This window comes from Pistacia vera, unplaced genomic scaffold, assembly GCF_008641045.1.
Source record: "Pistacia vera cultivar Batoury unplaced genomic scaffold, PisVer_v2 Contig164, whole genome shotgun sequence".
NCBI lineage: Eukaryota > Viridiplantae > Streptophyta > Magnoliopsida > Sapindales > Anacardiaceae > Pistacia > Pistacia vera.
In genome coordinates, this window is record NW_022195726.1 from 528,283 (window position 1) to 542,493 (window position 14,211).

The 14,211-nt window shown below is 33.3% G+C and overlaps 1 protein-coding gene across 1 annotated transcript; it reads left to right on the forward strand.

Annotated features, from left to right (window-relative positions):
• Positions 1-2,555: 2,555 nt before the first annotated feature.
• LOC116125418 (kinesin-like protein KIN-UA) lies at positions 2,556-13,328 on the forward strand. Its single transcript, XM_031411153.1, has 19 exons — positions 2,556-2,850; positions 3,798-3,898; positions 3,996-4,118; positions 4,473-4,658; positions 4,878-5,099; positions 5,215-5,371; positions 6,118-6,267; positions 6,812-6,900; positions 7,153-7,356; positions 7,884-8,018; positions 8,987-9,121; positions 9,240-9,371; positions 11,165-11,303; positions 11,424-11,516; positions 11,884-12,009; positions 12,120-12,245; positions 12,414-12,557; positions 12,711-12,839; positions 12,921-13,328. The coding sequence occupies exons 1-19, from the start codon at positions 2,664-2,666 to the stop codon at positions 13,079-13,081; spliced, it is 2,739 nt and encodes a 912-aa protein (XP_031267013.1). The 5' UTR covers positions 2,556-2,663; the 3' UTR covers positions 13,082-13,328.
• The last annotated feature ends 883 nt before the right edge of the window (positions 13,329-14,211 follow it).

The following is a 14,211-nucleotide window of genomic DNA, read 5'->3' on the forward strand; positions in this document are numbered from 1 at the left end:
CTATGTTGTACATAAATTATTTTTTCCAGGCCACCGTGGTTCTAGCCATGGTTGAGGTTTTGATGGAGGTGTGGACGATAGATGATTTGGTGGAGGTGTGGACGTAGTGTTAGATTTTTTGGTTGTATAGAAAATTACCATCTTGTCCTTTTTCAAACGGTCTTTACTAATAGACTCTTACATAAGGTGGGTATTTGTCGTTTCAAAACTTTTTGGGTACTAATTTGTCTTTACAGCAAACTCGGTTCAGTGTAAGTTGTTCCCTCAATTTTTAAATTCCAATTATACATCTTTAAACTTTAATCTCTATTAAGCTATTTTATTCACCTTCTTAGTTTACTTTCATTGTAATAGACATAATGGAAAAATTGATAAATCAAATTATTTGCAAAATTAAAATATTTTCGTTATTCATGATTTGTAATACAAAAAATAAATATATATTATACTTAATAAATAGAATATTAATAAAAATACTAGTTTTCAGATATATAAAAATTGCAACACAAACACTTAATACTTATAATCAAATATTAAAAATATTTTATAATATTTTATTCAAAGTTATTCAATGGTCAACACTATACAATTATTAGACAAGTTACTAAACGTCAACCTAGGTTTAGTTTTTAATGTTTATTATGCAAAAAATATGCACTGACATCAGCACCACTAATTAGAGTTCAACAAACACTTAAAAAGTATCTAACCACTATAAAAATCTCTCTTGTCAATATTTTATTTATGTTTCTTCAAACATTTATCATCTCTGCACCATACACAACTCTTACAATCATATCACTTGTAACTTCTAAGATTCTCTTAGCACTTTACACGTGCGAGATCGTTGATATCAAAATCAAGTATCAACAATGTTTCAGACAATGGTTGGGTGGAGATGAGAAGAAAGAAGGTATAATTTGTCTTAATGAATTAGTAATTGAGTCAGCCATCTAAACTACCATCTATTTGTCTACATGTCTTAGTTGGTGGATATACAGTTTAAGTAGATTACTATTTGATTCCAGTTTACACATTTGAAATTTTATGTTGGTAATGATCTGATGCCTTTTTTGTTCTTTTAAAATAATCTTAAATTATTGTTGGGAGTCGAGGCCCAGATTTGGTAGTAAATAAGCCTAGAACAAACGGCTCAGGTCAAGTGAAAGAGTTAAGGCCCATGGTGTAAGAGATGTAATAATCGCAGCCAACTTCCTTAAGAATATGGGGAGTGGGGAGACAGGCCAATGATCAAGCACCTCTATATAAGAAGATGGAAAAATTATTTATTTATCTTTCATTTGCAATAAAAGAATCATTCATTTTGGGTGTATCATTGTTTTGGAATGCCAACTTCGTTTGGTGAACTGAAATAGATGGTGTGGCAAATACTGTAATATGGCGCATTATAGCTTTGCTTTGCTTCCATTAGTTAGTGTAGACTGTAGGAGACAGGTACTAAACCTCTTTTAAGGCACATTGAGGACCATTTTTAATTGAATTGTCTTCATCATAAGGACAAAATCCCCATAAGGTCTGCGGTGTTAATTAATTTATGTCAATTCTCATTCACCAGGATAAAAAAGATTACATTCTCTTTTAACTATAAAACACCTTAAATTCAACTTTGCAGAGACATATGAACTGTTAGAAAGGTAGAGACAGTTAAAATGTTAAATCATGGTTAGCGATTCTATTTGATTTTGCATTGCCATCTTCATTCTATGAAGGTACCATCACCCACCCACCATGTGAAATATATATTTTATTTCAAAGAATATACAACTTTTTAATCATTAATTGATCATTGATTTTGACTGTAGATACAATTTCAGTATTTGCATTTTTATAAAAGTGTTGTTTGCTTAGTCAAAAAGCCTGCTGCTATATATATATATAAACTCTTTAGTTGAATTATTGTCCTCTCGTCTGGACAACCCAAAAAAAAAAAAAAAGATTACGGGCTTTTTTTAAGGCACGGAGAAGGCGTGCAGCTTTCACTTGAATTTGAATTTATATTATTCTTTATATTATTTCTACTTTTGCTATTTTTAATGCAACCTTTCTCCTCCCTCTGGTGCTCTTCTGCTTTTGCTTTCAAATTTGCAATTTCAATTTGGTTGTTAATTTTTATTGCATTATGATGACTAAAAAGTAACTCTTTTTTGTTTGTATGATAGCGCCTAAATCTGTTCTAATTTCAAACACATCATCCACAAAATCTTTTAATTGAAAATTCTTTTAAATTAAAAGATTTTGAATTAAATGAAAATGGAAATATAGTCAAAACAGAAATATAGCCTTTCTCATAATATTTCCAAACTTTTACTGAACTTATTAACAGTACAATACATTTTATTATTTCACTAAAAATAGTGATTAAATTGTTCTTCTTATATGACACGGCTACAGGACAATTTATAATTTTGTACAATGAGTAAGGGTATTTATGTAAATGAAAGTTAAAAAGGGCGTTAATTCCGGGACCCACTCTCACGATTTTAGCCCACTTTCAAAGTCATGACGCAGAAGTTAGAACTAAAAACGCACAACACGCGCTGTGTCTCTGTAACTTGAAATTTTCTTGTGCTCCAAACACTGATTTATTATAATTTTCTCACAATGTACCTCTGAGGAAGTTCCTTCAGTTTAAACTTTAAACAATGGCTAATAATCACAGAAACGGTACTACTCACAGGAGCTCTCTCAACAAGATAGACAGACCACTTTCTGTCAATTCAAACACCAAACCAGCTTCCAAGTCCAAGTCCTTACCTGTTTCCGGACTCCGAAAGAGCACTCCAGCTTCTCTTGCCGCCGCCTCCGCCGCCTTCAAGGACGATGCTGGAGGTTAGATTGTTCTATAGTTTCTTTCAATTAAAGATCTGTACACATCTATTACATTTTGTTATTTTTCGATTTTCTGGAGTTTTTATTATTTTTTTCTTTTTTAAAGCTGAAGAAATGCTTCTGTTGTGCTACTTCCATTATGTTAATTGAATGATTCAATATCTTATTTATTTTTTTAAGATAGATAAAACGCTCAGCTTCACTCGGCCTTACCGACTGCCGAGGTCGTTTTTGGTTGTCCCGTGCAAATTGAATTGTTTACAACTTTGGATTTAGGTGCAACATAAGCATATTAATGATTTCAAATAAAATTTTCAGCGTTAGTTTACTCGAGGATGAAATGATAGACCTAGGGTTCAAACATCTCTATTTCCACATGTTTGTTGCTGCTTGAAGATTAGATTGTGAGATAAATGCTAGAGAGAGTTATAATCCAAGCGGTGTTTTATAGTATGTCATTGGAATTTTGGAATTATGATTGTGTGGGATTCAAGATGCTAGATTCTAATTTTTTTCCCTGAAGAAGACAACTGCAATTCCATGGATGATTTTGTGCTATCACATGTGGTCGTAGAGTTGTTTATTTTGTTCTAATTAGACATTCTAACTTCTATTTATTTATGTTAAGGTTGTTAGTTACATTTTCAACATCTTCATCACTATGGTGCATAGACCAATAAGAGAACATAATTTAGAGTAAAGGATTGACTCGACTTTGACAATGGAATCTAACTTTATTCTTTAATGTCGGTAAAACAAAAATGTTGAAAAATTTGGGGAATTTTCTATAACCAAAGATGTTTGTCTTTACCATATTAATAGCCCCACATTCATTTTTAGAGTAACTAATACAAGGTTAGGGGGACAGCTCTTTTTTCTTGTCATAGATCACAAGGAGTCTCCAATGTTGTGTATATGTATTGAAATGATGCTATTGTTGTTTGTAGTTCCTGGGAGGGTTCGGGTGGCTGTAAGATTGAGATGCCGTAATGCCGAGGAAATGGTGGCAGATGCTGATTTTGCTGATTGTGTTGAATTACAGCCTGAGGTATCAAATTTACTTAGAATTTCATGTGGGTATCCGTGATTAACTATTTATTAGAAGTCTCATGGCACTAATATGTACTTTATCCGCTCCGTTTCAGCTTAAAAGGTTGAAACTACGGAAAAACAATTGGGATGCTGAGACCTATGAGTTTGATGAAGTGCTTACTGAGTTTGCATCACAAAAACGTGTTTATGAAGTTGTTGCGAAGCCTGTTGTGGAGGTTTGCCTATGTCAAAGATCTACTTTCTGTTTTCATCTGTTTTTGCTTCATAGTATGAGGGTTATTTATAATTATCTTTGAGCAGCTTGATAGTGTTGGTTATTGTTACTTTAGGTTATGTTTTTGGATGGTGCATTTATAATTAACTGTAATGAAACAAGCTTGGGGAAAAGAAGTCCGACTTTGAATGTGTTTTAATAGCTCAAATAGTCAATTTTGTTTGGGAATCCTTAGAATCCCAATAAAGGAAGTGTTTAATTTTTATCTATCTGACTTTGAATGATACTGTGTTCTCTTCATATTTTTTGTGGGCTGCCTCCTAGTGAGATGTACTATTGAAATTTTCTTCTGTAGAGTGTTCTGGAAGGTTACAATGGAACAGTCATGGCATATGGACAAACTGGTACTGGTAAAACATATACTCTTGGACGACTTGGAGAAGAAGATCCAGCTACTCGTGGAATAATGGTGCGCGCTATGGAGCATATATTAGCAGATGTTTCTTTGGAGACTGATTCTGTCACAGTCTGCTACTTGCAGGTTCTTGGCTTTTCTTACAGATATCTATTTTCGTTTCTTAAATTGCAATTATTTAGTAATTTATAACAGTTCAAGTATTTTTTACCTGGGACCCTTTATAGATGTATGTTATTTTTTTATTTTTCTTTTTGTGAAGAACAAGTTAAACCTCTATTTTTTCCTGAACTATTGCAGATCTTATAGTCTTTCTAATACACTTGTTTTGGAATATATGTGCAGCTTTATATGGAGACTATACAAGACCTTCTTGATCCTACTAATGATAACATTTCTATTGTGGAAGACCCAAAAACTGGAGATGTTTCACTACCTGGGGCTACCTTAGTTGAAATTAGGGACCGACAGAGTTTTGTGGAATTATTAAAATTAGGGGAAGCCCACCGCTTTGCTGCAAATACAAAATTAAATACTGAATCGTCTCGTAGTCATGCTATTTTGATGGTGAGATTGTTGACTTTAATGATTCTTGCACTTCTGGAATTCTTACGAACTTAGGCAGTTGACTGAATTTTTGTTATCTTTGTTGGAGCAATGATATGTGTCTCTAATGCTATAGGTACATTTAAAGCGATCTATTGAGGGAAGAGATATGACTCATTCAGGTGAAAATGGTAACAATAATCACATAATTAAAGCACTTAAGCCTCCTATTGTCCGAAAGGGAAAACTAGTTGTTGTAGATCTTGCCGGTTCAGAGCGAATTGATAAATCAGGTTCTGCATTTACTGTGAAAATAAATTCCTTTACCTCTTTTTTTATTTTGACTGAGTCATCAGTTATTATGCTCTGTTCTTTGTCTTTATGGAAAGCTTGTTGTTTTATTGTTCTACCTGTTTGTCTTAGTTATTTTTACTTTCATTTATATGTTCGGCAAAATCATACTTGGAAAGACATGTAGGCTTGTAGATTTTATCTAATCAATCGATAGTTTAACTGAAAAATATGTTTCAATTAAAATATAAAATTAGATTAGTTCTTTGAGCTTCTGCACATTGTAATTTGGTGACAAAATAATTTTGTAAATTTCACATTAGCTTAGGATAGCATCTTTTGCTAGTGTAGCGTTGGTAAATATAAAGAATACTTCAGTGACAAGGTGCAATTGTCTACACTGTTTCACAAAAAGCATCTATGAAAATCTAATTAATACTCTTGTGCCTTTGCCATAATCTCAGCTATATGGATTAACTTATTATGTAGAACAAATTCTTGTTTGCTTATTGTTTTGCACACATTGTATTTTGGTCATAAATTAACTGGGGAAAGTATCTCTATTCGGAGTAGTTTATGCTAAATTCAAAAAAATGTGCAAGTAATTGGGTGCGGTTGTCTGTACTGTTTCAAGAGAAGCATCTATGAGTTCTAGAATGATTAATTATGCATCTAATCAGTATCATTTTGGTATAGCTTTTAGGTGTCAACTTCGCATGTTGAAATATGTTTGTTCATTATGCTGCAGGGAGTGAGGGACATACACTTGAGGAAGCTAAATCTATCAATCTCTCCTTGAGTGCTTTAGGGAAGTGCATTAATGCCCTGGCTGAAGGTAGTGCACATGTTCCAGTTAGAGATTCAAAGCTTACTAGATTGCTTCGGGATTCATTTGGAGGTGAGTTTAATGGAAAACAGTGTTCTTTTTTTTCTTTTGTAGTTTCAACTAAAAAAGTAAAGTATTGAACTTATTGGTCAGAACAGTTTTTCTTAAAACTAAATGCCTACTTATTAATTCTAGATGTGAATGTTCTGAGTCCGACTTTCTTTGACCATATCTCTATATGGAATTTTGATGTCTTATAGAGGACTGGAACTTGTGGTTATGGTCATGTTTCAAGTGATATAAGAAGTTGGATGATCAAATTGTATTGATAATTGTTGATTATGACACTCTTTTATAAGCAAAAATATTCTTAAGATCTGTTGCTTAATGTTCATATCCTGTTTACTGGATTTATAATAATTGTGCTTAAGACATTTTCATTGATTACCTTTTTTATTAATACTTGCAGGCTTTTTGTTGTAGGTAGTCTATTAGATTGGTGTCTGTATTTTACTCTTTATTGGTACTTGCTTTCATAATGAAGTGTTAAAGAGTAAAGGACTGTTAGATTTTTACATTGTTACAAGTGCTTCCTGACATTGTGAATATTAAACAGGCACAGCCAGAACTTCACTTGTTATTACTATTGGTCCATCTCCACGTCATCGAGGCGAGACAGCCAGTACTATAATGTTTGGACAGAGGGTGGGTTACTTATAATGTGAAGATGCCTCTCTGAAATAGTTGCTGTGGTTGTCACATGCTCATTTCTACAGTTTTTCCTGTAACATCATTTAACATTTCTGATTGACAGCCAACGTTTGTGCTTCGATATTGGTTATACAATTATGGCAGTATTGAGTGTTTTCTATCTGATTTGTTCAAATATATATAAATAGTTCATAACTTGTGTCTTCTTTTTGCTCTGAGAATATCAAAATCTTGTATCTCTTACAGGCTATGAGGGTGGAAAATATGTTGAAACTAAAGGAAGAGTTTGATTACAAAAGTTTGTCTAGAAGACTAGACATACAACTAGACAAACTAATTGCAGAGCAGGAAAGGCAGCAGAAAGCATTTGAGGATGAAATTGAAAGAATCACTTTGGAAGCTGAAAGTCGAATTTCTGAGGCTGAGAGAAATTATGCAGATTCATTGGAGGTAAGTACATGTATCAGTATTATCTCTAACATGGATTTTGCTTATGTGTTGAGAGAGAGAGAGAGAGAGAGAGAGAGAGCCTTTGTCATAGGCTTATAGTTTACCATGTAAATTAATGTAGAATCTACAGCATGGTTAGGGAATAAAATATCCTCTTTGGAAGCCTAGTGCTAAAACCATGGTCTTGCAACAATGAAGTTGTTTTAGTGTAATGGAAAGTGTTGCTGGTAGCTATTGGAGCTTTTTATATTTTTCTAGTCCATTTATGTTCTCAGTTTCTCTTATTGTATGTCCTTTGATTTCCTAGTTCTTCTTAACTTTTCCTCTTTGAACTCAGTTCAGGTTACTCTAGCTGAAGCTATTACAATACTATTATTGGTTACTATTCACATTACTGTTTGCGACAACAATTTTATTTTATAATTTTTCAAGTTTGATCATCAAACTTCTTTAAAATGCTGATCCCATTGAGGAGTTAGATTAATTCCTGATTTAATGCTTGTTGAGATCCTTTTTCCACTTTCCAGAAAGAAAGATTGAAATATCAGAAAGACTATATGGAATCAATAAAGAAGCTTGAGGAAAAATGGGTGATAAATCAGCAAAAGCAGGGCAGTGAAACAATCATCATTGGATCAAAAGATGGTACATCAAATGAAAGGGTAAAACTTAATAGACTTTATATGTCATCATGACATCATACATTATTATTATGCAGTGTAGGTAATAGAAAATAGTGTGATTTTATTACCGTTCTTTTCATTGTGCCATATAATTTCCATATGTGGAACATGCAACACTGCCATAAATTACCGGGTTTCTGTGTAATTGTAAAAATATAAACTATAAAAAGCCATATTCTGTTTCATTTTTGTATCTCTTACCTCTTTTAGGATAATTATTTTCATTGTACTCCTTTCTGCCATCGGTTTCTTTTATTGCTTTTTGTACTCTCAAATAATAATTCTTTTTCAGAGGTAATGGATGCATTTTTCTAGGTAGATTTTCCACTGCTATGAAAGGTGGATCTATAGAGAACCCTTGATGTGAGTATATTAGATGACAATATTGGGACTCAAAATTGTTGAATGTTGTTTTGTAATATAGCTTAACCTTTAGCTCATCCCTAAAAGTCTATCTAAATGAAACATCATAACATGAAAGCATTTTATAACTTTAGCATCATCATTGGTGGTTTTAGAAGTTTGATAAATGAATAGCCAATGCTGTGAAGATTGGTATAAGCATCACCTTCAGCTTGTTTAATGGTGTGGGTAGATTCCTCTACACATTATACTATTTTATGCATAAATGGTAAAAGCCAAACCATAGAAAAGTTTCTAGCCTTTCCGAAAATCATTATATTAGCACCTAAGCATCTGTGTTTTCAGATGCTGCTCACGTTAAGTTTCAACCTCCTGACCTACTGCTTGTTCATTTGAAGAACTAACCTTCTTATCTGTCTCTCAAACTGTGGATATTATGTTGTGCTACTGCTCTACTCAGTCAAGTGGACCCCATTTCAGTCCCCTTTTTATGTTTTCTCTCTCTTTTCCTCGGATATTATTAATAGGTTACTTGGTGAACTGTCTCCTAACATGTCCCAACCATTATTTGTTCCATTACATAGGGTTCCATGATGTCTGTTGTTGAGGAACTTGCAGAGGTCAAAAAATTGCTTCTGAAAGAAACTCAATCAAGGAAGGCTACTGAAGAGGAAGTTAATAATCTCAAGAGCCAAGTAGCTCAATGGAAAAGATCAGAGGTGTCTTTTGTGCCTCGTTTATTTCTTATTCAGCTTTGTTCTTCTTTGTCTCTGTCCCAAAACTCATCTTTTCATATAAGTGGTGTTGTTACATAAGAGGTATATTTCTTTGCACTAGGCATTAGGAAATACCGAGATCTTAAAACTTCGCAAGATGCTGGAAGATGAGGCACATCAGAAAAAGAAACTTGAAGGGGAGATAGCACTACTACAAAGTCAGTTGTTGCACATAAGTTTTGAAGCTGATGAGGTATGCTCTATTTATCTTTCAGTAAATTGGAGGTAGCTTTGTTCATATTTTTCATGACATCTTTCCATTCTTTTTCCTTATTCTTCAATTGTTTCTCCATCTTATGAACTAAGTAGTACATTAGGTAGATGGTCAAGCACCTTAATTGTTTGGAGTTCAATTAAATGGTATTTGACAAAGAGTTTATTGAAATTGGATGCTTATTGAATAAGTTACAAAAGCACAACTTTTGAGGGTAACTGAATTCTATTGAAAATTTGGGAATATTTTTATCTAATCTGTTAGAAAAAAATGGCCTATAGTTGATTCTGAGAAAAACTCTTTTCTCTTGTAAGTGAAGTGATAATTTCTCTGAGATAAAAGGTGTATTTATGATTGACAAGCTACTTTCCAGAATTTACAATATGGAACATCATCATCCCTGAGTTTAAGACATTTCTCATAATTTCATTGTTTTCATATGGTAATGATGCATTATTCTTTGGTGACCCTGGTTAAGTTTGCTTGTGATGGGAGAGTAAAAGCACATCTATTTTCAGTTTTTTGTTTTTTGACATTTTGAGCTAGTTAGCCTAATGGACTGTTTGATAACATGATTTGCTGTTGTAAAATTCAAATTTTGATGGAAAATGAGGTTTCTAAAAGTTTCAGTTGCCAAAATATTGAAAAGCACTTATATAGAGTTTCATGTAGCATGGAAAGGGTACAATTTGATAGCCATAACTGAATGTGTTTGATGGGAACTCAACCGAAATCAATCCAACAAAACAATTCCAATAATCCTCAATACATCAAAATAGCAACAGGAAACAATTATATGTATATATTGATATGAAAAGAGAAACAATAGAAACACGATGCTAGGAAATCCAAAGAACAATAATAAGCAGGAAAATAAAGGTACTAGCAATTCGAGGACCTAGTGGCCTTCCAACAAATATTCCAAAAGTGATGATACCCCTGATCATGCTTCCCCCCCCTTATATAAATATTCCAAAAGTGATGATGCCCCTGATCATGCTTTTCCCCCCTTATATACCAAGTCGAGTCACACCGAATTCCCTTTTTTGAATCCACGTGGAATATTTCCCTAACTAAGTCTCAATTGCCCTTTTATTGCCCCTTCCCTTCTTCTTCTTGTAAATCTTAGTTATAGGAGGTCTATCAGTGTCAAGCTTGAACCATGCACATAACCCTGTTTCTATTCAAATTTTCTGGGAACCAAAAATCGTAATTTGTCATAATACTTGACTTTTAAAATGATGAAGGCCATATTCAAGCATTTTGTATTCATATTCACCATTTCAAATGATGTACATCAAGGCCTATTTATGATCGCTTAACATAAATCTGAAGATAAGATTTATTCAAATAGATAATTCTACTAATGGTGATCTATTCAAATAAAATTTATCTAAAGGAACATCAAACTTATTAGATAATGAATATAAATCTTAAGACTTAACTTATTATCTGAATATAAGCTCTCGGTTCTGCATCACAGCTATTTCACTTACATTTATACTTTTTGATCTCTTTTGTTAATATACTTTGTTTCCTGTGTTAAATAAATTAAAAAAAAAAGGCAGGCCCCAGGCCCTAAGAACATCACATTTTCTATCATTTTTTAAAGCTAAAACATGCCTATGGCACACATATCTACACTTTTTGCAATCTGAAATCTGATTTAGACCTATATGTATTTCTGTTAAGCTAAAACATGCCTATGGCACACATATCTACAATTTACACAATCTGAAATCTGATTTAGACCTATATGTATCGTTTTTTAGACTAGAAAAAGGCTTGACAAGGGTGGATCTGACAAAGTTCGTGGTGGCTTCGATTCTCTAATGAATCAAGTTAGGCATGCACAACTCCAAGATTCAGGAAATGGAGAAAAGGCCTCAATAGCCAAACTCTTTGAACAAGGTTTACTGCCAGGACAGTTTTTTGTATTTTTTTCTTGCTAGCGGATTCATTAATATAAGTTTGTTTTTTGTATTTTTTTACTGTGTCTTCTTTTACCATTAAAATCTGATATCCCTACAGTGGGATTGCATAGGATCTTGTCATTACTGGAAGCTGAAGATGCTGATGTGCGCATTCATGCTGTAAAAGTGGTAGCAAATCTTGCTGCAGAAGGTGCCTTTCTATTTAGCTCTAAAACTCATATAAGTTGCAAAATTTTATAATATATTTCTGTTGTGTCAACAGCTTAATCTAATTGAGCCTCAATTTAGCATGCTCTGAACTTCTAAGTTATAATTGATGTTTTTTAATGTTGCATCCCCAACTAATTTTGTTGAATATATAGTATAAACTTGGGTACTTTAATTTAGGTAAATCTATAGAAGTAATAATAATAATAATAAGGGTGAGAATGTAGTCAGCGTTAATTGCTATAGCTTCTAACTCTCCCTGCAGAAAAGATAATCCTTTCAATAGCAATCACTTCAATTTTCTTAATACATAGTTCTTATGAAGTATGAACTTTTTTGTTGATGTGCAGAATCAAATCAGGAGAAGATTGTAGAAGCAGGTGGTCTTTCATCCTTGCTGATGCTACTTAGAAGTTCTGAGGATGAGACCATACATAGGGTTGCAGCTGGTGCAATAGCCAATCTTGCAATGAACGGTGATTTAAATTGTTTTATCATAGTCTATATGTGTACTGTTCATGAGTTTTTCACGAATTGTTTCAACTTTGATTTCTTGAAACTCCATAATTGAATGTTTTCATATCAGAAACCAATCAAGAACTCATAATGGCTCAAGGGGGCATTACTTTGTTGTCAATGACAGCAGCCAATGCTGAGGATCCTCAAACCCTCCGAATGGTTGCTGGAGCCATCGCTAATCTGTGTGGCAATGGTAAACTGCTTGACCTAAAGTTCATCTGAGCTACTTTTTCAGTATTAAAACTGTGATATGACTGTTTCTATTTCATGGGTCATTATTTGGTTGGTTGTTTGAGGTTAAAACATGAACATTTACTAGGTGAACTGTGGTTACTAAGTACTATGATATTTTATTCTATAGATAAGCTGCAGTCAAAGTTAAGAGCTGAAGGAGGTATCAAAGCTTTGCTTGGGATGGTCAGATGTGGACATCCTGACGTTCTTGCACAGGTTGCTCGTGGGATAGCAAACTTTGCAAAATGCGAGTCAAGAGCCTCAACTCAAGGTTAATAGCTTAGAGTAAATACTTTTTGTTAATGTAATGAATGTAACCTAAAGCTTTGTTGTATGCTACCATATGTTTGACGATATATAATCTTTGTGACAATATGTAATCCAATCTTTCTGTCTGAATTGATTTATTTTGTAAATGAGACAGGAACTAAAAGTGGAAGGTCTCTTCTGATTGACGATGGTGCACTTCCATGGATTGTACAGAATGCTAACAATGAAGCCTCACCAATCCGGCGCCATATTGAGCTTGCCCTTTGCCACTTAGCACAACATGGTGAGGTTTTTTCTTTTCTAGTTATGAAATGATATCCCAATTAATGCCATGAAAAGGAGGCTTAAATTTACTCCATTTCAGAAGTGAATGCAAAAGACATGATTAGCGGAGGTGCCTTGTGGGAGCTAGTTCGCATCTCACGAGATTGTTCACGGGAAGACATAAGAACACTTGCACATCGAACCCTGAGTTCCAGCCCTGCTTTTGAAGCTGAAATGAAGCGACTACGTATAAATTATTGAGGTGAAGAGTATAAACGAATTCCGTTAAGATAAACAAGCAGGAATACGTAGAGGTGTTCCTCTTGAAGTTTTGGTATAAAATTAAAATGTAGCAACAGAGAGAATAGAGGAAGACTGAATTTGTTATATGATAATTCCTTGTGTAGCTTCTAATTTATGTATAAATTGATTTGTATATGTATGTATTTAGTGGGTAGAAAGAAGGGTTGCCTTGTAAAGAAATAAATTCAGAATTTGATTTGTTTGAGATTATTGTGATGAAGCTTACAGAGTACGAACTCCCCCTTTGATTTATCTGTACAAATGACCTTTCGGTGTTTTTTCTCCTTGGCTTCAAAGTTAACCCCCAAACCCAAAGGTAGCATCATATATTTGGTGTCTAAATCAATCTTTGTGCTTCTCCGAGACAAATGCATTTGATTTTATTCATCAAAAAACTTATTAAACATTCTTGCAACAGTGAGTGTATGGTACCCTAAGAAGAAATGCAGGGAAATCTTATCTGAGAATGCTGGACTTGTATCACAGCACACTTAATTGCTGACTAGCAGTATTATTAAGTTTGTAATATAAAACTAGTACAACATGTTTAATTCCATTTTTATTTAATTAAATTGATTTAGCGTGTCTTCTTTTACATTTTTTAAGTAAAATATTTATCACCATAATCATGTGATGCTGGATTGTACACAATTATTCAAGTTTTCATTCTACTTCAATTTATATATTATTTATGCTTGTCATGATTAGCCCAGAGAAGAATTGATCAAAATGTAGGGATCCTATTAAATTTGCAACCAAGAGAAGATTAATTTAAAGCTAATTAACTACTCAAGTTTCTTTCAATTGTTTTTTCAAGAAAGTTAATTTAATCATAGTAAAAAATATATTAGGAATATAATATCTCTTGTATTACCTATAAATAGATGGATGAGAATCAATTCAAAGATAGATATTGCATATACTACCTGTAAAAAGTTAATCAAAAACAATTTTAAGGTACTTTTGTGTGTTCGTATTGATTACTAGTGGATTTCTCTCTTATGTTTGTCAAACCATATTAAATATTGTATCTCTTTTATATATTATTAATTTCCACAGGCGAACTCCTAGCAAGTGGTATCAAAGTA